The sequence below is a fragment of the Erinaceus europaeus genome, chromosome 4 (genome assembly GCF_950295315.1).
Source record: "Erinaceus europaeus chromosome 4, mEriEur2.1, whole genome shotgun sequence".
In the NCBI taxonomy this organism is placed as follows: Eukaryota; Metazoa; Chordata; class Mammalia; order Eulipotyphla; family Erinaceidae; genus Erinaceus; species Erinaceus europaeus.
In genome coordinates this window covers 137,475,631-137,499,521 of record NC_080165.1, presented here as the reverse complement: position 1 = coordinate 137,499,521, position 23,891 = coordinate 137,475,631, and the positions used below count along the sequence as shown (strand labels likewise).

General features: G+C 40.9%; 1 protein-coding gene across 1 annotated transcript; it reads right to left on the bottom strand.

Moving 5' to 3' along the window:
• Positions 1 to 1,407: 1,407 nt before the first annotated feature.
• HDAC2 (histone deacetylase 2) lies at positions 1,408 to 22,251 on the bottom strand. Its single transcript, XM_007534487.3, has 14 exons — positions 21,925 to 22,251; positions 16,499 to 16,611; positions 15,139 to 15,256; positions 14,106 to 14,180; positions 12,952 to 13,090; positions 11,944 to 12,085; positions 9,130 to 9,222; positions 8,943 to 9,051; positions 8,585 to 8,725; positions 8,252 to 8,360; positions 6,771 to 6,901; positions 5,531 to 5,686; positions 2,377 to 2,434; positions 1,408 to 1,776 (listed from the first exon to the last, which is right to left on the bottom strand). The coding sequence occupies exons 1-14, from the start codon at positions 21,974 to 21,976 to the stop codon at positions 1,746 to 1,748; spliced, it is 1,467 nt and encodes a 488-aa protein (XP_007534549.1). The 5' UTR covers positions 21,977 to 22,251; the 3' UTR covers positions 1,408 to 1,745.
• Between the last annotated feature and the right edge of the window lie 1,640 nt (positions 22,252 to 23,891).

The following is a 23,891-nucleotide window of genomic DNA, read 5'->3' as shown; positions in this document are numbered from 1 at the left end:
AACTTTGGGGGCCAGGGATATAGAGCTTGGTAGTAGACAATGCTTTGCTTGAATTTTCGTTCCAGGCACTCCCCATGGTACACACACCCCACTACCACCAAAAGCAAAAAAGCTTGATAGAAACAGGACAAAAATGAAACAGGTTAAATCCAGGTGTGAGAACAGCTGTGTTCTAAGTAAAAGTGTGCTTTTGTCAATGTCTGAACTATTTGATAAGCAGTAATTAGTAAATTTCCAACTGATCGATCTCTTAGCATGTCGTCATTTCTCCTTTTTTCTTCTTTACATTTATTTTCCCTTTTGTTGCCCTTGTTGTTATTGCTGTCATTGTTGATAGATAGGACAGAGAGAAATGGGGGGGAGGCAGAGAGGGGGAGAGAAAGACAGACACCTGCAGATCTGCTTCACCGCCTGTGAAGCGACTCCCCTGCAGGTGGGGGGCTGGGGGCTTGAACCGGGATCCTTATGCCGGTCCCTGCGCTTTGTGCATCATTTCTCTCTAAGGAATGTGAGCCTGGTGGTACAAAGGCCCTGATTGTGGCAAGTTCAAAGATGTTTTCCTTTCTCCTTTATATATTTTAGTGGCAGACATACACCCTATTTGACTGCTTCCTACTACTTGAATATAAGCTGTGGGAGTGGGCATTTTTCTATTATGATCTGTTCCAACAGGCAAAACCTCAGAAAAAACAGACAATAAATTTGAATAAGCTATGTGTTCTAGCCCCCATCCTTTGGTTAGAAAACCTGTGTGTCATGTAAATATAGTAGAAGAACCAGGTTTTTCTTAAGTAGGAAAATTTACTTTAGATCAACTTAATATTCTGCCAAGAAACAACTACAGAGGACAGAGAAACGGCACAACAATAGCAAATTGGTTTCAAGCCAGAAGCTCCAAAGTCCCAGGTACAGATCCCTTTCCCATAAACCAAAGTTGAGGAGTGAGTTGGTGTCTCTCCAATTGAAATAATTAACTCTTAAAAAAAAAAAAACTCATCTACTTGATATATAGTGAGAATTGATGAAAAGTGACATTATGGAAGTAAGCTTCCTTCCCTAACATTTTTTTCAATTCAGAATTTCCATTTCTATTTTTGGTGAATCGCTGGTATAGCTCAATGCTAATTCCTTTATCTTAAAATTACCCTGATCATATAATTATTTTAAAGATACATTAAAATAAAATGCCTATCTTCACCAAGACTAACTGGCTAACATACAGAGGACATGACAGTAAAATCTACTGCCATATATATATATATAATTGTAAAATACTCATTTCTGGAGAAGTCTTTGGAGAAGTCTAGTCAGTAACTTTCACCTCTAATATATTCTAAGTCTACAGAAGCAGTCACACCATTAGCCCCCAAAGGGTTCCATGTTGCAATAAATAAGACAAAAGACAACCCAAGTACAATTTTTTAATAAAGATAATTACAAAAGATGGAAAAAAATCAGCTCAGAAAGGCCAATTACTTCTTTAATAGATCAGTTTGACATAATAATTCACATCAATTTTTTTTTAAATACTATCACATAAAGCATGGTGGAGAAAAGAAATTTTTGCTTCATAATTAGAAAACTCACAATAAAACTTGCCAAGAAAAACAAAAACAAAAAGCCATTTTGAAAATAAATACAGTCCATGCCAAAGTCGTATAAAATGAAGCCAGAAGTCTTCAAAAAAGAAAACACTTTTTTTCTCACTTTATGGTTGTTTCTGAAATTGGCTGAGACTCTCAAATTCAAGGGTTGCTGAGCTGTTCTGATTTGGCTCTGTTAAAGAGGGCAACAAAAAAATATTAAAATGGCATAATCTCATTTGAGAAATACTTACATAACAAGCAGGTCCTCTAGGCTTAAGCCAACAAATAAGCTTATAATGCTTTGAATTTCGTAGTACCAACTGTCGCCATCTAACTTTTCTAAGACTTGTTTTATTTATGTAAGGGGGTGGAGAGAGAGGGGGAGGGGACAAAAGCATCATTCTGGCACTTGGGATGTGAACTCGGGACCTCAATGCTTGAGACTGTCAGGCTCTCTTTACTGCATCACCTTGGGGCACCTATCTTCCTAATTATTCTATAATCTGTGCAAGTTATCCTATAAAGGCTAGCATAAAATTATAATAGTCAAGCATTTACAAGTCTTCTGACAATACATCAAGTATGTTTTTACTTAAAAAAAAAAGCAGGCAAACAGATGACATGAACGAGTAATAGTTATGTTTCATACATACTATACATTAAAATTCAGAGCATCTCATACAACATCTGATACTCTTTTTAGTACAATGCTTCACATGCATACAATTAATTACATGTGTTTATTATTTTATATTATACAAAAGCTATTAGGATACACAACACAGCTTACCCTTTGGTATCTGTTTTTTCACCACTATTGTCCTTGGACTTATCTTCTTCTTTAACATCTAAAAAAAAATTGAGGAAAACAAAATTGAATTTTTATTTTGAATTACAAAATACATGTACATTTTATTTAAAAGTGCTCTTTACACAAAGTAGAAAATTATTATAAATATTACTATTCACAAGTTTTGTGTTTGCTAGAGATTCAAAGTGCCAATATGACTATGAACACAGTCTCTGTTCTTGTGAGTTTTGTATTAGATTGGTATGTATGCTGTGAATATTGATATGAATACAGTACCATGGAATGCCAGTAAAGACTACCAAGAAAAACGCACACTTGAAAGGGAGCTTGAAGAATTAGAAGCTGTTGGATGAGGGAGGCAAGCAATTTAAACAGAAAAACTAAAAGGAAGTCAGAGCAAAAAGAATCTAGAAGTTGGGGAGAAATGAAAGATGAAATGAAGTGGCTACAGTACTAAAACCAGAGACCCAGAAGAAACTGAATCTTACTGGCTGATGTATTACCATTGGTATTTTAAAAGGATTCATTTATTTGAAAAACAGATGTGTGTGTTTGATGCGGGAGGTGGTACAGGGCATAAAGCGTCAGACTCTCAAGCAGGAGGTGCTGAGTTCTATCTCCGGCAGCATGTGAACCAAAGTGATATCTGGCTCTTTCTATCTTTCTCATTAGTGAGTGAATAAATAAATTAATAAATAAATAAGAAAAACAGGTATCAGACACTGCTCAGCTCTGGCATAGTGGTCAAGGCCTGAGAACCTGGGAACTCTGGGGTCTGCTGTCTTGCTGCCATATAACTTCTGTATTCACACTCACTACTCTCATAAAACCCAATCAAATAGTAGGAGCGACACTACAAACTCAAGGCTGCTGAAATAAGCTGGCCCTAGTCTATGGAATGTTTCATTTACATAAAAAGACAAATCAAAGATGCAAGGCAATTTTTTAAAAAAAACATTATTACATTTTCACCATAATAGAATCATAAACACTGTTCAGTAGTCTACATTAAGACAGCTGAGACAGCGTATCTGATCTGGAGTAAATACACATGCTGACAGTATGGATTCTGGCGCGATTTCAATTTCTGGCTTAATTTTGGATACATAAGCTTAAATGTCAAAATGGGACCAGGAAAACAGAAAAAGAATGGGCAACCTATCCTAAGGTTATGAATTATAGCGGATTTTTCTCTTAAAAAGATGTGACCATGGTGGTTGTGTGGTGGTGCATGTGGGTTGAGCATATACCATGACCATGTGCAAGGACCAAGTTCAAGCCCCTGGTCCCCAACTGCAGAAGGGAAATTTCACAAGTAGTGAAACAGTGCTGCAGGTGTCTTCCTCTCTTATCTCTCCCTTCCTCTGAATCTAAATAAACAAAATGACATCATGAAAATAGTTCAGTGGACAGAGCACAGGCCTTCATGCAGGCCTGAGCCTCCTGGTTCCATCCCCAGAAAAGTTAAATGACAACATATGTATGTATGTGGTGCTCTGGATTTTCACTCTCATGTGAAACTCTCTCTCTAGTGACCTAAATAAAATAAATCCTTCAAAAAATAATAAAGTCACTTGGGAGGTGGTACAACAGACAAAGTGTTGGACTCTCAAGCATGAGGTCCTGAGTTGGATCCCTGGCAGCATATGTACCAGAATGTTACCAGCTGTTCTCTTTCCTATCCCTATCATAAATAAGTATTTAATATATTTTTAAAAGGTTTAGTTATTTAAAAAAATAAAATAAAATAAAATAATGTCTTCTATGTTACTTCTCCTTAAAAAAAAAATTTTTTTTTTGAGGAACCCGACAGAGACTTAGAACCAGACCAGAACTGTTCTGGTATGTTGCAATGCCTGAGACTGAACTTGGGTCCTTTAAGAATGCAAGTCCCTTGCTCTAATGTTGAGCTAAGTACCTGACACCTGATTTTTAACTATCGGCCAACAAATTTTACTGATTTTAAGTCCCTAAAAGAAGAACCCTATTATAAAATTGTCAAGTTTTTTTTTAAAGCGCATCAATTAATATCAACAACAAAAGTAGTCAAGCTCAAAATATTATGAGTCCAAAACCAAAGTCACTAGGTATAATTAAAAATATGCTTCCCGCTTGTAGTTAAAATAGTGTGCTCTTCCCTAAGCATGAGCGATTCAATCTAGTTGGTCCAATACATGGGGGAGATAGCAGACAGGTTATGAAAAAAGTCTTTCCTGAAGCCTGAGGCTCTCAAATCACACAGTCAATCCCCACACCACCCTAAACCAGAGCTGTGTAGTGCTCTAGTTTAAAACAAACAAGCAGATAAAACATCCCACACGAAGTGCTATAACATGGTAAGTAAAATAAACAAGGTACAACCAAGCCATGCGTAAGTGAACTGGGTACTTTTTGCCAGAGAAAGTGCATGTTCAACTGAATGAACTATCTCCCAGCCTTTTTTTTTTTTCTTTTTTTAATCTTTATTTATTGGATAGATACAGCCAGAAATCAAGAGGGTAGGGGGAGAGAGACACCTGCAGCCCTGCTTCATCACTCGCAAAGCTTTCCCCCTGCAGGTGGGGACCAGGGGCTGGAACCTGGGCCCTTGCTCACTATAACATATGTGCTCAACCAGGTGTACCAACACCCAGTCCCACCTCCCAGACTCTTTGTTTTCCTTAATTCCAATTATCTCTGAGCCAAGTCTATTTCTTGACACCCCCCCCATGATGAAACTGGTCTGAGAATAATATAATTTTTCCTCTGCTTTATTCCCATCATTTTAGAATTTCAGTCCCACTTATACACTATAAATGGATCTATAACCAGTTTATCTTCTCTTTATCTTTAATCTATAGCATAGTGCAAAATTCACTATTTTAAATAATCAAGAGAAGGATTAAGGTTTCCTGTGTTATAAAAACAAGTATGATGGGTAATATTTGGAACTCTAAATAAATAAAATTAATTACTGAAGTGTGAAGCAGCATTTACATGAGTCATTTATCCAGCATACCCACACATCCAAGACTTCAGAACCTCAAAAAACTGTCCTGTGTGACACTTATTTTATAAAACTTAAAACACATTTAACAAAAAGGAAGAGAGAGAGAGACAGAGAGAAAGAAAGAAAGGAAGAAAGAAATCTAACCTGCTTTTTTGTCCTCAGTTTCCTTCTTGTCCTCTTCAATTCTGGCTTTCTTTGCCCCTTTCTTATGGTCAGCCACATTTCTACGACCTCCTTCTCCTTCATCTTCAGAATCTGAGAATTCCTCATCACAAGCTATTCGCTTGTCTGATGCTCGAACTGATATATATAAAAATTGAGTAAGTCAGTTTTAAGATTTCTAATTGTCACAGTATAACTTATGTACCAACTGCATCAGACACCATACTAGTAATTATAAAATCAGAATGAAATGCACTTGATGACTAAAGACTGAAAATTTAGCTGTGTTCTAGACAGAGTCATTTTGAGAGTTCATTAAAAAAAAAAAATTGATGAGGAAGAAATCGTGGTTCACGGCATGATGGGGGGGTAAAAGGACCTATTTGGAGGTGAAGATGTCTTGCAGAGACCTGTCACGGGAGATGAGAAACTGTATCAACGTGTCAATAACTGCACTGTAAACTATTATCCACAGGTCAGAGAGGGGCCATAGAGACTTATCAGGAAAAAGAAGTGCTTTTCGTGGTCCGGGACGTGGTGCAGTGGCTAAGGCATTAGACTCTCAAACATGAGGTCTTGCTTGAGGTCTTGAGCTCAATCCCCAGCAGCACGTATACCAGAGTGATGTCTGGTTCTTTCTCTCTCTCTCTCCTATCTTTCTCATAAATAAATAAATACAATCTTAAAAAAAAAAAAAAAAAGAAGACGTTGATTTTTCTAGTAGGTGGTGGGGATAATGTCTTCACCTAAAAGATAACGTTTCATTTCAAAACTGAGCAGAAAAGTAAACAAGTAAAATGTATCAGTTTTACCAAACCTGTTAGAAATGTGTATACTATAACAGCATGCCAATATACTTATGTGTGTGTATATACATACACACACATACAGTAACCATATAAAATAGACAAATAAAGTAAGACAGAAGATGCTTAAAATCATACGTGTTTTACTTGAGTAAATGGCATTATGCTTTATTTCAGTATAGTTAAGTGGTTAATTTATGGAAAACTGATGATATAAAAGTAGTAGCATAAGCTGAAACCATGTCACTTCAATCAAGCTCTGAGATGTAAGGAAACTCAACTTTCATTTAAGATTAAAAATAGGAAAGAAAGAAAGGGTAAGAGAAACGGCCACAGTGAAGTTCCTAGGGACACTAAAGCCTTCAGTTAGTACTGATGTCTCATAAGACAAGCCAAATGTAACAGAATCATCTTACTAGAAATTCTCTTGTCTGGATCTTCCCCATCCTCATCTCCACTGTCTTCATGAACAGCGTCTTCTGGAATAGCTTGCATTTGAACACCAGGTGCATGTGGTAACATACGTAAATTTTCAAATAAACGCTGTCTAAATGACATAAAAAAAAGTATCAGACAAAACTGGTTTTCTTGCAGGTTCCTCTTAAATGTAAGAGAAAACATTAACATTTATTGATCACTGATAGATACTGCATATATTACTAATATATTTAACCCTCTTTTACAAGGTAGGTACTATTTCCCATTTCAATAACAACCAAATATAAAATTCCTCCCTAACTACCCCCCTTCCCCTCTCAATTCCTGGCTGTCTCTATCAAAAATAAAGATAAAACAAAAAAGCCAAAAAGAAAAAAAAAAAAAAGCCCACATAAACCCAGGCCTATGAAATAGTCTCTAGATACTCTACTCTTAGAGATAAGAAACTTAGAATATTTCAGATGACAACAAATCCTAACTTGCAGTTTTATACTATCTCTTGCAATTTTTTAATTATTAATTTTTAAAATTATCTTTATTTGGTAGAGCCAAACAGAAATCGAGAGGAAGGTGGATACAGAGAGCGACAGAAAGGCACCTGCATCACTGCTACATCACTCGCAAAGCCTTTTCCTTGCAGGTGGGGACCAGGGGCTTGAACCGAGCCCTTGCTTATTGTAACATGTGCGCTCAACCAGGTGCACCACTCCCCCCCTTTTAAAACCAGATCACTGCTCCACTCCGATTTATGATGGTGCATGGGATTAAATTTGGAATTTTGCAGCCTTTGGCATGAAAGTCTTTTTGCATTATGCTATCTCCCCTGCTTGTCCCTTGCAATAAAAAACTCATATTTAATTTTAAGAAAATAGAAATATTTCCAAGCTACGAGGCTCATACATTTCAGTTATCTTAAGTTAACAAAATCATCCCCCCCTTCCCTTCAATGTATTTCTTCAATACATTTCTACTGGAGAAATGTTCTGCAAGTTTATTGTTCCCGGGATATGATTTGAGACCTTCCCGGAAATCAATAATCTTAAGGTTTCAATGCTTCTGAAAAGGACAAAGGAGACAACTGATGTACCAAGCTAAAATAACCTGCAGCACCTGGCCCTCCAAAAGCTATACCAAGGGAGTTGGGCGGTAGTGCAGCGGGTTAAGCGCACATGGCACAAAGCACAAGAATCAGTGTAAGGATCCTAGTTCGAGCCCCGGCTCCCCACCTTCACAAGTGGTAAAACAGGTCTGCAGGGTATCTATCTTTCTCTCCCCCTGTCTTTCCCTCTTCCCTCCATTTCTCTCTGCCCTATCCACCACCAATGACAGCATCAATAATAACAATGACTACAACAATAAAACAAGGGCAACAAAAGGGAATAAATAAATACTAAAAAAAAAACTTTAAAAGAAAGCTATACCAAGATGAAATGTTTCTAAAATCAATTCAATGTCTTACTTTATCTTTTCCATGTATTCTGGAGTGTTCTGGTTCGTCATATTTGAAGGACTAATATGCAGTTTGAAGTCTGGTCCAAAATACTCAAAGTAATCATTATATGGCAACTCTATTAGAAATAATAAAACCAAGTTACACACAAAAAAGAGTATTCTTTTACATACAAAACCAACTTGTGAGATAATTCCAAATCAATTGCTACAAAGTGGAAACCAAGTGTGCTCGTTAATGGTCACTCTATTCCTGTGGTTTGGGATCGACAGGCATTCACCAGTCTTGCTCTATTATATACACTTTCCCACCCAGTAAAGCTATGACGACAGGAACACTTACCATTGGGAATCTCACAATCAAGCGCAACTGCAGTCTCGTACGTCCAACATCGAGCAACGTTACGGATTGTGTACCCACCTCCACCAAGCATCAGTAAGGGCAAATTAAAAGTTTTTACAACTTCTACACACTTAGCATGACCTACGACAAAGAAAAATGTGGCTCGCGGTAAATTTGTATACTGCAAGCAGCTTGGAAAGCAAAACACAAGTGCAAACAAATTCTGTAGACAGGTACAGAAAAATGAATGAGATAAAAATGTTTAACCTTAGACTATCTTTAGGTAGTGGTGTTAGGAATCTTTTTTCTTGAGAAGTAAAACACCTCTTCTGATCACTTCCCCCTGAAATCTGCTTACCTTTCACAGTCAGGTTGAAGCAGCCAAGTCTGTCGCCAGACAGTGAGTCCGCACCACATTGCAGCACCACAGCACTCGGCTGATACATCTCCATCACTTTAGAGATAATCTGTGTTCAAGGCAACAAAATGTGAGTACCTCGGAAGACACTGAAAGTCCATTTAAGCTCTGAGAATATGATACGTACAGGCTTGAATATCTGTCCGTATGACTCATCATCTATTCCATCTCTCATTGGAAAATTGACAGCATAGTATTTGCCTTTTCCAGCACCGATGTCCTGAAATCGTTAAGAGACTTTAGAGAATGCTTCACAATAAAACGTTCACCTAGCTTACAATTATTTTAGGGAGTCAAACATTTAACTCAAACAGCTGAAGGAAACTGTCCCAAGATATTAGTCATAAAATAGGAAACAATGATACGGGTAAAGCTATAGAAACCGTAAGTTCTAAGCTGAGGAGCCTACACAGCAATTATCTCCATAATGTGCTTCTTATGTTTGACCTATAGCTCCAAAAGATGTCCTTTACTTGGCTTGAAATCAATTCTGCCTCTGCTCACTGAGTATTATTCTGAACACTGATCCTCCCTTCCTCCAGCCCCAGTAAGAAGCAAAGAAAAGTGGGCTGAATTCCAACTACTCCCACATACATTAATGTCTAATTTACATGCATGCTATATACATGCACATATGTGATATACGCACACATGCATATATTCCTAAGAAAGTTCAAGACAGAAATTTCTATAAAATTCTACTATAAGGTAGCTGGGTGGTAGCACAGCGGGGGAGTCGCTTCACAAGCGGGTCAATCAGGTCTGCATGTGTCTTTCTTTCTCCCCTCTATCTTCCCTGTCTCTCCAGTTCTCTCTGTCCTATTCAACAATGACAACAACAATAACAATAAAACAAGGGCAACAAAAGGGAATAAATATTTTTAAAAATTCTACTCTAACTACAAAACAGAAGAACTGGGGGTTGTCTGTGTAACAACTATTCATTTACTGAGGACAGAACCAATGCATCACTCTGACTCAGGCCAATGTCTGGGACTGAACTGGTATAACTGAGTCTTATGCATTTTAAACTACATATAATAAATAAATCTTTAGGATGGCTAACACTGATATTTGTTCTTCCCTTAGCTCTCATAAAACAATTTGGCATTAAGTAGAAAAACACAAGTTACAAGTTCAAATACAATTATATATATATAGTCAAGTTGACTATAGCATCCTTAAAACATCTTGGGGACACCTTCGAAACTATCAAAAGCTGTAACCAAGAAACCTCACAGTTCTGTCCCAGTAGGTAATGAATAATAGTTCACCAGTATACAACTTGGGGCAGACTATTTTTCAAAGTGTGTGCATGTGTATGTAGCGAGGGCGGGTAGCAAAGACAAAATGGACATTAATATGAGAGTATTTAAGCTCATGAACTCTTCTAAATCCGATTCTCACACCAATGTTCAAATATGGAATGTTAGCTAACAGGTATGTGGAACTTTTATGAACTCACACAAGTTTAGAGAGTTTTGCACAATCAGGATCTGCCCAGTCTAAGAATTTATTTGGGGAAAAGAAAAAAAAAAAAAAGGATGGTGCCAAAAGAGAATAGCATCAAGGGTTCCTTTATTTTGCTCTTTCAAATTATGACTCTACAGAAATATGTAGTGTACGAGGAAAAAAAAATCAATCTTTGTCAATCAACCAATCCAAGTTGCTTTGTTCTACGTTTTAGAACAAAGCAACCAAATCTGGAGGACTTTTATCATAGGAAAAAAGAAAAGCTACTCTGAAAGGTCTGGCTTCCCATCAAATAAGGGGAGTGATGGTGGCAAAGTAAGACTAAACAATGCCTGGAGATCTTCTCCATGGGGTCGTGACAAAAGCCACACACTTTACATTGAAATAGATCAAAATGACTTCCCAGTAACTGAAATTGTTTCACAGTTCTAAAAGAGCACCACCTTGTGGATAAATAAAGTCAAACATCTGAACACTTCATGCAACTCTTTAAATAAACTATACTTACCACAGATTTGAAAAATGACAATTTAGAATGGCTACTGCTTACTGTTGATTGCCAAGCTAAGAACAAACTATGTTAATCCAGGCTGAACTGAAAACTGCTTCAATTTCTGAATAAACATCAGTATATATTTTGTACTTCAGAAAGCCCTCTAGTGAAGAAGAAAAAAAATCCAAACAAAATACTAGCCAGTTGAGTACCAAATGGAATAGCATTGCAATAAAAATAAATGTACTTCATGTCTCACCAAGTCAGGTATGGTGATTTTTCTGTACCTAAATAACACATGCTTCACCAACTTCAGAAACCTAATTTTTAAAACAAAACTTTTTAAAACATTTATTATTGGATACAGACAGAAATTGAAATGAGAGAGAAAGAGGCAGAGAGACAGCTGTAACCTGCTTCACCACTTGTGAAAGGTTTCCCGCTGCAGATGGAGACCAAGGGCCTGGATCCTTGTGCACTGTTATGCGTGCACTTAACCAGGTGCACCACAGCCTGGCCCCACAGCCTAATCTTCATGATCAACAACAATGTTAAGTTATCATTAAATAGGTTTTTGAAAATCCAAATTGAATATAAGAAACTGATTTACTTCTTTGTGGATGCGCAAAAGTATTTATTTAGCCAAAGAACATAAGCAAGAGAAAGGCCATTAAGGTCTGATTAAATTTTAGCTTGCAAACAACAAAAAGTAAACTCTAGCATATAACATAAAATGATTTTGCATACATCCTTTTATTTTTAAACAGCAGAGACCTGCTTAGCTCTAGTTTATGGTGGTGCTGTGGACTGAATTTGGAACCTCAGGGCTTCAGACATGAAGGTTTTTTTGTATAACCACTATGCCACCTCCTTAGACCCAGACTTCAAACTAATACTTAGGAAAAAATATTGTCTGCTAGAAGATTCCCAGACTCCTAAATTGATCTCACTTACACAGATACAATTCAGTCTTACCCTCAAGTCTCCAGTACCAGGAAAGTACTCCCCATACTTATGGAATGATACAGTCATCACACGATCTGTTGTATAAAATGCTTCTTCAACACCATCACCATGATGGATATCAATATCAATGTACAAGACTCTCTGATGATACCTGAAAAAGAAGCCTTGAGTTTTTAAAGGGGTGTAGGACACAAAAGATCATCTTGGATTCAGGAAACCTATGCCGTGCTCTAGCATTCCAGACTGTTTGATCTCTAGTCATACTTTAGGTCCAGCCTAAGAAATAAATCAAGCAGAAAAGCTGAATCTTACAACTTTAAACCCAATGTCGCTGCCGCCCCCCCCCCCCCCACACACACACTTTTTGGGCCCAATCTAGGCCAGAAAACCTACTCCATGAAATCTACATTTCACATTCTATATGTAATCTACATTTCACATTCTATATGTAATCTTCAACACATTACACCACACTTAAGACTATTTTATTACTCACATAAACCATCTCTCTAGTAAATCAACATTATAAAACGGGAGTTGACAAGCTATGACAAATTAAGACAATGGCCTCAGTACAGCAGTCGAATCTAAGAACTACTTTTAGTATTAGCTGCTGAAACATGTCACCGTTACCATGCCATCTTATTAGTAATACCTATGTTGAAACAAGAAAAAGTGAACTACAAATATTATTTTAAGATACAGTGAATTGAGGATCACACTCTTAAATGAAAGACAACAGAGTAGTGTTCACTATACAATGACTATCTGTAACTCAAACCCAAACTGCCAAACTACTCCCCATGTATTTTTAATAGGGCAGTCAATGTGTTTCTTATTCTACATCCAAGGATTGGGCAAATTTCCTGTGTTTCTACAACAGCTTGCACTGAATTAGCTGATGAGTCACCATTAACTAACCATTAACCCACCACCCACTTGATATTTCAGACAGTCACGTTTCCATTAATGAGAATACTTTTTTCCTAAGAGTCTTAGTAATAAAAACTCACTCACTTGAGTAACTCAAGGATGGCAAGGACTATGTCATTAACATAACAGAATCCTGATGCCTCTGACTTCTTAGCATGATGTAACCCTCCAGCCCAGTTCACAGCCATATCAGTTTGCTGTCGGTTTAACTTCACAGCACCAGCTAGGAACAAGATAGGAAAAAATTAAATTTTCTTTCTTAAATTTGTACATCTAAACAAAAGCCCTAAAGAGTATGTCTTGTGTAAGCAAAAATTTATACCATAAAATATAAGGATTGCTGTCCAGGTATCAATTTCTCTGTCAAGAGCACACACAGTGGGCCAGGGAAACATCAGCCTTAAATTTAAGCACCAGACTTTGATGTCTGCAGGTCAGGTGTCCCAGTACATATAGCGAGTGGCGGGAACAATGCTAGGCAGCCAGAGAGAGGTGGGGAGGAGGTTTCTAAGTGAAACTGAAAGTACACATTTAAAAAAAAAAACGACCATCAAGTTTTTGTTTTTTTTTCCCCCAAGTAGGATAACTGCTGGTGCTCAGTGTTTACATGAAGACTTGACCACACCTTATAGCCATTTTTTCTTTGACACAGGATGAGAGAGACTGAGACACCTGCAGCATTGCTCCACTACCCGAACGGGTGAACAGTCATCGTGCATAGTAACTTGTGCAACAGACTGTACACTCTATTGGGTGTGCAACAGCCTGGAGGATCCAAAACATAACTGAGAATTCTCAGGCTAGGTTAGATAGTATAATGGTTCCGTTAAAACACTTCCATGCCTGAGGCTCTGATGCCTTGGGTTCAGTCTCCAGGACCACCATAAGCCAGAATTAAGCAGTGCTCTGGTTAACATAAAGTAAAAGAAGAAAAGCAATCATATACTACTAAAAACAGTAATTACTTTTGCTGTCAAAATTCACAAGTGAGTTTAAAACTTTCGCTTTAAATAAACCCATTGAGATACATTCTCAAATACACTTCCTCTGTTGATATTACCAAGGCATCACTGCTCTGCACCAACTTTTTCAGACAGAGGAAGAGACATCACTGCACAGCACCACATCTTGCCCCCAAAGCTACCAGGGCAGTGACTTATACATGGCAAGTATTCCCAGATGAATTATTTATAGGCCCCAGAAGGAGCTTTTAAATCTCACTGAATTGGGATACTTACCAACTGAGCCACCAGTTGAAAGCTGACAAAACTCAAAGAGTCCATCAAACACTGGACAATCCTCTCCAACATTAACTGTGGAAAGTGGATTTCATTAATCAGTCTTCTGTAGATTACCAAAAACTTATCAGCAATCTAAATTTTATAACTTAAAAGCTATTCTGATAAAGGGTTAGAGACAAAGCTAAAGACAGAGAGGAGAGACACCTGCAGCACTGCTCCGCAGCTCATGAAGTTTTCCCTCTACAGGTGGGGATGGGGGCTAGAACTGGGGTCCTCGTGCATGGTAACCTGTGAATTCTACCCAGCATGCCACTACCCAGTTCCCAAAATATAATCTACCTTTATTTCATTCAAAGCAATTAAAGTATTAGATATGAAAAACCACTATCAAAACTTGTCAGGAGGGGCCAGTAGGTGGCACGCCTGGCTGAGTACACACATTACAATGCATGAGGAACCTGAGGTCAACCCCCTTGTCCCCCCGTTCCCACCTACAGAGGTAAAGCTTCACAATCAGTGAAGCAGTGTGGCAGCCAGCTAGGCTCCCTCACCCCCACCCTCACCCCCGTCAATTTATCTATCTGTAAATTAATTAATTAAAAAAATCACAGGCTGAGTAGAGGGACTCCTGTCTAAAAGCACTGAATTGAGACATCAGCTTTGGGAGGGGGAACTAATGAGGATTATTTGTGGGATATTCTAATTTATCAGCAAGAAATCAATAGCTATTAAAATACAAAAGGCATTTTCTCTTACCTAATTAAAATGTGGACTTGCATTTGCTAGGTATTTCTCCTCAAATATATGAAAATTAATCAAGACTCTTAAGCATAATCATTTAATTGCTTTATAATTAACATTCTTAAAAATGCCCTAAGTATAGGTGTAGTTGTTATACAAAGACTTTTGGGAGCCGGGCAGTGGCACGCCGGGTTAGCATAGAGTACTGAGCAAGCACAAGGACAAGCGCGCGTACACACACAAACACACACACACACACACACACACACACTTTGGAACAAAAACTTACATCTCTGCATCTGCTTACTATACTCAGACATGTTATCTGGTCTTATTGAACGTAGAAATTTGATGTATTCATCACTGTGGTATTTTGTCATTTCTTCAGCAGTGGCTTTATGGGGTCTCTGTGCGTGAAGAAATGTGTCAGCACCGTGAAATTACAGTTGGTTATACCAGAGTAAGCAGACACTAAGTACATAATTTTCCCTAGCTGTGCTCTTGAACAAGGTCTGCCAAAATGAAATTAAAAAATGTCTAAAGTTAACAGCCTTCACAAATTTAATTCAAACTTAACAAAGCACCAGGGTAGAGAGCATAGTGGTCATGCAGAAAGACCCTCATGTCTGAGGCACCAGAATCTAGCAGCACTCTGGTAGAAAATAACAATAATACAGTCAAACAAGGGCCAGGTGGTGGTACACCTAGTTTGAACACACACATTACAATGCACAATGATCTCTGTTTAAGTTCCCAGTCCCCACCTGCGAGCGGAAGCTTAGAGGGCAGTGAAGCAGTGCTGCAGGTTCCCCTTGTTCTCTCTCCTCTATCTCTCCACACCCCTTTCTCTCTAGTTCTCTAGCAAATACATAAATTAAAAAAAAAAATTCTAAAGAAAATCAAGTCAAACACATGCTTATAAACTCGACTTTCTCTCATCTGCTCTATATCCAGTGATTTCAAAGACCACCAGAGTAAGACTCAAAATCTTCGCTCATTTCTATTCCACTACCCACTGTCACTAGCCTTGATCCAAAGCACTCAGTTACATTTCTAATACAAATTCACAAGACTTTCTGGCTCAATCACTTGACTTCTCTTTATATATATTTCTGAGAAAACTGTCTCACAAATATTGCCCAACACTGTCAACTGTGTTTAAGTCTTCTTTTTACCTCAAAAGTAAGAGCTGGTGTATCTTTTGTTTGTTTATATATAATCCAGTCTTCAGCAAACTTGTTTTCTATATACCAGTAAGTACTTGCAGAATATACTCTCTACATAATTCTTTTGTAGCAGTCTCAAGTATAAACTTGCACAGACAGACTAGCAATTATGGTAATAAAAATGCTTAAACTTTTTGTTCTCCAAAAAAAGTCTGTTACCTACTATATTGCTTTCTATGAAAACAATGAAAGGGCAGGGCCAGGTCCATTTTCTTTAGAAACTGTCCATCTGTTAATAACTCATTAGGGAAAACAATAGTTTCAAAGTAGTTTTAGAATTTTTACTTATTAGGGAGACAGCATAATGGTTATACAAGACTTCCATGCCTGAGGCTCTGAAGTCCCAGGTTCAAGCTCCAGCACCATAACAAACCAGAACTGAGTTGTGCTATAGTTAAATTGAAAAACAAAAAGTATACTCACATATATTTCCATTTTTCTATATAGGCCATAATTTAGCAGCAAGTTGTGAGTCATGCGGATTCTATGAGGTTTCATAGGATGACCTTGTCCATAGTAATAATTTCCAATATCACCTAAAATAGAAAAGACAAACTAAGTAATAGGGACAAGAGAATCTTCAAAAAACATTCTAAAATTATATATGTTCATCAGAAGGCAATTACCACCTGCATGATATTTAAAGCCTTAAGTGTTAAGATTCTGCAACTTTAAATTATATTAGAAAACCAACATATTATGTTTACTTTTGTCATGCAGATAACATCTTTTTTAAAAAATATATTAATCAAGAGAGAAAACCAGAGCATCACTCTGGCACATGCAACCTACACAGGAGACTGAATGCAGGCGCTCACGCTCCTCAGTCTGTCTTGACCTCTAGCCAGGACATCGCCACCCAAACAGTGACACTTCCATTGTCAAAGTAAGAATACTATGTCTTTCTCATCATTAAAAGTTAGAATTTCTAGCTTTGTTATATCCTATACATTAATTTTACTTATTTACTCTTTATATAAATATTTTTGGACAGTCAATGGCTAAAGCCAATCATTTCAACGTGGCTTTATAAAATACAAGCTAGAAATAATGATATTTTATCACCTTGGTCAATGTTTTAAAATTCTGCCTAAACACACATTTTGTAAAGCAGACAAAAAAATGCCACTTAACTCTACCTACCTGTAACTCAGAATGGCTGTAAGAATTAAAGTGAATGTTATGAGAAAGTGTTCTTTGTACTTATCATTAATTCAGTAGCTTTTAAGATTTATTTTTTTGTTTAGACGGTAGAGACAGAGACATAAGCAAAACAGAAAAACTGTCTTCATGAAGTTTACTTGTGGTGAAGAGAGACGAAAGCTGGGTGGTACAAGTGGTAGGGAGAATAATAGTAATAGCTTTTCTGGTAACAGAGAAACCTCTCTGATCAAGTGATATTTGACAGAAGAGATATTTGAAGACTATTTGAAGACAGAAGGTCTAAACAAAAAAAAACGTTTTGGCTATGTTCTGCTATGCTTAAATAGCTATGTGTAATCAAGAACACTGATAGTTAGGAACTGCTGATACAATTTACTGAATGCTCTGACCTGTCTCCAAGAAGTAGCTGTCCATTTTATGGATAGGAAAGATTTATACTACAGCTAAAAACTCATGCAATATTAAAGGCCTGTCTAGCAAAAGATTTTGGCACTATAGTTGTGGCTACCAGAGTGAATTTATAGAGCTTATCAGTGTAAACTAGGACTATGCTGGGAAATACAATCTTGGCGACTTCTGTATTCTTTCTATCACGCTGAGTTGTTTTTCTCTGAATTGCCTGACTTCAAGCAGGTTGACGCATGTACAGTTGGCGATCAACAAAACAGAGCAGACACTTAGGTTTTGGAAACAGTGAAAAGAGATACGCTTCCCAAGATTTTGGAATTACACATAAATTGACATGCACCTGTGACCAAAATCATCTGAGAACTTGACTCACCAGTCCATACCTAGTGAAAAGTTACTATACCCCACACCTAAGAACCGCGAACTTACATGCATGGCCAAAAAATACCCACCATATCTATAACCTGTGCTGCACAGTCAACTGGACTAAAGGTGATCTGAACAATTATGAGCAAGGAGGGAGAGGACAACCGGGCTTAAGGCCAGAATGTATGCACGCCTCTTCTGCAGTTTCTTAGAGCTGCCTGATACTCCTCTGGGAGTGGATTTTCCAACTAGCCTTTTAGCCCCCACTTACCTCCTCTTTATAAATTCTACCTTTTAATGCGATGTAATAGCCTCCCGCCCCGCCAGCTGGCAGAGTTCCTGTGCAAAATATCTACTCTGACTCCGTGCTCAACTACAAATGGGTAGATTAAAGAAGTCACAGATACACACTGGAATACAACTCAGCTTTAAAAAAGATGTACTGCCGGGAGTAGGGCGGTAGCACAGTGGGTTAAACGCACATGGCACCAGGTCCAAGGACCAGCATAAGAATCCTGGTTCGAGCCTCCCAGCTCCCCACCCCGGGGGGGGGGGGGGGGCTGGCTTGCTTCACAAGCAGTGAAGCAGGTCTGCAGGTGTCTGTCTTTCTCTCCCCCTCTTGATTTCCCTCTGTCCCATCCAACAACAGCAGCAATAACAACAACAATAAACAACAAAGGCAACAAAAAGGGGGAAAAAATAGGCTCCAGGAGCAGTGGATTCCCTAGCAATAACCCTGGAGGCAAAATAAAAAAAAATGTATTGCCATTTGTAATAACATGAATGGAACTGCAGGGAAATAAATCAGGAAAAAGACCCATACCACATGAACAAAGCAAAAGAACACTCAAAAGCCATTCAATGTTAACCCTCAGATCCAGACAGAACCAAGGATATCAGAGGAGTAGGGTGGAGTGGGGGGGATAGTGGGTGGAGTAGGTCAAATAGACAGCTGTACATTGGTGGTGGACAGATATGAAAACTTACTTTTGGAATGGTGTGAAAAACATTCTCTCTATATATATATATATGTATATATGCACACACACATAAATACAATGATATAAACAAAACCAGTGTTAATCTCAGTAAAACAGCACAAGATAATATATGTGTTCCTTGAGCATGTGTGTATGCATTATAGATGTGTGTGTATAAATACATATATATGTGCACACACAAGCGTATTATATCATAAAAACAAGCACTACAGACAGTGGCCTAATGCTTAGCAGGCGCCTGCTCATCAGGTAAGCATTGGACTTAAGCAGGAATCAGTTTCCTGGCACCAAATATACTGAGTGGTGCCCTGGTTTGTCTTCTTCTCTGTTCCATTTGAAACTCTCTCATTATGACATTAAATCTTTTTTTAATAAAACCAAGTATAGTTAATATTTGCTCATGAAATATTAAATGTGAGCGCTGTAATTGGAGCCTATACAGCCTGGTGTGCTAATTACATAATGCAGAAATAACTTTAAAAAAAAAGTTTGTTAATGAGAGAAAGATCTTCCCAATCTGTAGCTAGTGTAGCATCGCCCAGCTTCAGGGATGGTAGTGGCTGAACTCATTCACTGTACAATCTCCCAGGACCCAGGAATGATTCTTATGGTCAGGGACTAGTGACTAGGTTTATTTAACATTTTATAAATTATGGATAATATTGCAGTAAATATAAGATGTCTAATATTTAGAAATGCTTCTGAAAACTTAAGTAGGAGGAAAAGTCAACAGCCACAGTAAAATCTTTTTTTTTTTTTTAATTTTTCCTCAGAGGTTTAAGTCTCATCCATCAACTGAAAAAGGTACACTTGGAACCACCATTCCTACTATCTAATATGTCTAATACTTGCAGATAGCACGGGAAGGGGGGGGGGACGACAGCTTTTCATAAAACAAAGTCTTGTGCCAAGAAGTTACAGTCAACTTAATCCATCAAAGTCAGTCAAAGGCAACTAACAACTGCATGAAGAGCTCTGGCACTGATTTCCCCAATTTTTAGCTATTTCCAATTCTACCAGGGAATGCAGGGCAACCCCCCCCCCAGCGACTCCCCCTCGGATATGCATAAATTATGTAATAATGAACTTGAAGAAATTCACATCAGAGGGCAGAGATAGCACAATAGATATGCAAACAGACTTTCATGCTTGAGGCTACAAGGTCCCAGGTTCAATCCCCACCTCCCCAACACAATAAGCCAGAGCTGTGCTCTGGTTTAAAAAAAAAAAAAAAAAAAGAGAGATTCACATCAAAATGCACTCTGTTCCCATTTCCATCCCTTTATAGCAGCATAATTTAAAGTCAAAACGTTCTACACATGTATATGGTCCTCTGAAAAGAATACTTTAAAAACATGACTACTACTTAGTTCACTACTAGCTACCAAACAGTCCACAACCTGAGTTTCTCCTGTAAGATGTTTCCCACAAATGGCCAGGATGGCTACTTTCTATCTAAACACAGATTCAAAAAGGCTTCACTCTTGCTAACAACACGCAGAGATGCCGTGCCCATTTTCAAAATAAAGTAAGCTGCTGGCCTGAGCCCTTTAATCGTATCTCTCCACTTTGCCCGGGTTTTTGTAATGTAACACACGGACTAGATTCCAACCTCCAGCTTCATTCGGCTACCGACAGATCAGAGGGAGGAAGGGCCATCATCTGCGAGGCGATTCCTTCTCTGCAGAGTGCCCAAAACTACCTGAGATCTGCAACCAGCAAATAAACAAGCAACCCACTAGCCAAACAAACAAACAAAAGACAGGCTACTCCTACTCCCTGCAATTTAATTTTCAGCCCGGCACAGGAAACCAGGCTCAAACTCCCCCATCAGAGAAGCCTGAAGGCTGCACGGCAACGCGCTGGACTTTTTGCGGGTCCCCGTGCGGCCCGGGCTGCCCCCTCCCGGCTCCCCAGCACCCGAAGGCCAGCCGTCCGTCTGTCCGTCCCGCGCAGCCAGCGCTCAGGTCCCCAACACCCGCCCCCCAGTCGGGTGCTACTTCCGGACGGAACAAAAGAGCCACCGGGCCCCGCGCGGGTGGCCCCCAGCCCGGGCTGCTCGCTCGGCGAGTCGGGACCCGGGTACCCGTGTCAGCTGGGCCCCGCAGCCGGGTGGGTCCCCCTCGCCCCTTCGGGTCCCGGCGAAATCCTCACCAGCACCTTCAACTCCGAAACCTCCCTTCTCTCTCTCTTTTGCTTTTCTTTTTTTTTTTCTTTCTTCAAATTGAGGAAGTTGAGGATCTTTCCCTTTTAAATCCCCCCCCCCGCCACCCCCACGAAAAGTGGCGCCCAAAGCAAGCCGGGGAACAAAGGAGAGATGAATGGAGCTCACGGCGACACGCGGTGGGCGGGAGGGCGCCCCCGGCTCGACGTGGGGTGAGAGGTTGGGGTCCCCCCCCGACATCGGAGACCCCTCCCCAGCACAGACCCTGGCGAGAGGACTTGGGGGGAGGGGGGTGGCCGCTGGGGCGGGTCCGAGGTGAGGCCGAGGGTGGGGGGAGACCCCGGGGCGCAGAGGGGAGGAGCTGCAGGGGTGCGTGGTGGGGGGGGGGCTTCGGGCGGGTCTGGGGTGACCCAGGGAGGAGAGGTCGGAGGTCAGGGGTCAGAGGGGAAGCACTCCCCCCCCACCCCCGTCTCCTGGCTCCGTGGCGACGGGGCGGCAAAGCCCGGCGAGCCCCCGCCCCCTCCGCCGCCAGCACGAAGCCCCGGGTAGGCCGGGGGCCGCCACCTTTTTCTGGGGGGGGGGGTTGTGTGTGGGGGCGGGAAAGTGGGGCGCCGGCCTGGCTCCCGCCGCAGAGTCCGCGGGGGCGTCGAGTCGCAAGCGGGTGAATAAGCCCCCTCCCCCCATCCCCCCCCCCCCCCGCGGATATCCGTCTGTCCGTCCTGCGTCCCACCCCCTCGGCCTCTCACCGTCGTAGTAGTAGCAGACTTTCTTCTTGCCGCCTCCCTGACTGTACGCCATGGGCTCCCCGGTCACCGCCGCCGCCGCCTCCCGGCTTCGGCTCGTGTCCCTGCTGCTGCTACTGCTGCTCCCGCCGCCGCCGATGCCACTCGGCGGGGAAGGAAAAGGGCTGAGGCGGAGGCGGTCAGTCCCACCGGCAAGGGAGGGAGGGGACCCCGAGGGAGGGAAGGAGGGGGCGCAGGGAGGGCTGGGGACGGGCCCGGCCGAGGGGCGCCGAGAGCGCGGAACCGGGAGGGGGGAGGGGGCGGCCGCGGCGGCAACTCGCGACACTGGAGAGGGGGAGGGGGTCAAACCACCTCCGGAGGCCGAGGGGGAGGTGGGACGCACCCACTGTGACTACCACGGGGGGGGGCTGGAGGGGGGGGAAGAGTACTACTAAAGAAATGCAGCCCCTTTCGTCCCGGGAGAAGAAGTCTTCTTAGGATGAACTTGTAGAGAGCAGCACCAAAGACGATGGTAAAATGGGAAGAAAGGCCAAACTTTCTCATCCACCACGGATCTTTAGTGAGCCAGGGGGAGCGTTCCCCCCCCGAGCTTTGCACAATGGTTGCGTCCAGCCCCGCGCCTGCGCAGTCGAAACCTCCCCAACCGTAGCCTGGGCCGCCGAGATCCCCGCCTCCCTCGCTCCGCTGCCGGCCCACGCAGCTCCCCTCCCCCACGGTCGCGAAGCTCCCGCCCCGGGCGACCACGTGCCACGAACAGGGCGTGGAGTCGCCACTGGAGCACCCCTGCCAGCGCCCGCAGTCCATCCAGCTCGTCTGCAGCCACCCCCCACTCCGGTCCAGGCTGCCGGGTGCCTTGGTGTATTTATTCACGTCTATTCATTGCCTCTCTGCTTATTTCACTAATAACTTGTTCAGAAGTTCTTCCCTGCGGAGTAAAACTTGGTGATCGACATCCAGTTGCGATGTGTCTTCTCTGGGTTGAGCGATCGCCCTTAAGGGACGCGTGTATCTGTGAAGCACGATTATTATTATATAAGACTTCGTATTTATAATCTGGTTCACTGTTGCCGGCTAGAGACTCCAGCTCTGGAATGGAAATTATATATTTGTCTCTAGTCCTTCCTACACGAGGACAGACAGAATAAGTTAAGGAACTGGATGCCTCTCAGCAGTATGGAGGTTGAATTTTTTTTTTTTTTCTGCTTCTGGCTGGGCACAAGGAAATTGAAGCAGAAAGCTAAGGAAAAGGATTTTCAGAACTCTTGGAAGTTACAAATCGCATTCTCACTGTGTGAAACAAGACAAAGTTGATCAAAGCACAAAGTCTATCACCTTGAAGCTGCGGCAGCTGACAGTCTCCAGTGTCCCCACCCCTAACAGAGAGACTGTGCCCCAGTGCCATGGCACTGCCATGTGGTCCACTGGTGCCTCCATCTTGGTTGCAGTGCAGAGCAAAGCGGGCACCCTCTCTGCTGAACCTTCTTGCTTCCCACACACTCCCAATTGTTTAATTTGCAGTCTCTCTCAAATACACACGAGATCTCACTCTCCCAGTATTTTTTTTTTCCTTTTCTTTTTTCTTCCAGGGTTAACGTTGGGACTTGGTGCCTGCACTATGAATCCTCTGCTCCTGGAGGCCATTTTTTCCCTTTTGTTGCCCTTGTTTATTATTGTTGTTATTTCTAGATAGGACAGAGAGAAATCGAGAGAGGAGGGGAAGACAGAGAGGGGGAGAGAAAGATAAGACACCTGCAGAACTGCTTCACTACCTGTGAAGCGAACCCCCCCCCCCAGCAGGTGGGGATTGAACCAGGATCCTTATGACAGTCTTTGTGCTTCCGCGCCATGTGTGCTTAACCCACTGTGATTATAATTCACTGGAGTCACACAGAAAAAAATTCCTTAAAGTTTCCTACTTAAAAATCCTCAAATTTTTCATACTTGAAGCAGTAATATTTCTGGACTTTACC

Excerpts from the sequence above, each read along its gene's own strand:
- HDAC2 (XM_007534487.3), bottom strand. The coding sequence starts at position 21,976 with ATGGCGTACAGTCAGGGAGGCGGCAAGAAGAAAGTCTGCTACTACTAC. Across the intron at positions 14,181-15,138 it reads TAGTAAGCAGATGCAGAGAT|TTAATGTTGGAGAGGATTGT; the intron begins GTAAGTTTTTGT and ends CACTTTCCACAG. Across the intron at positions 5,687-6,770 it reads TCCAGACAAGAGAATTTCTA|TTCGAGCATCAGACAAGCGA; the intron begins GTAAGATGATTC and ends TATATATATCAG.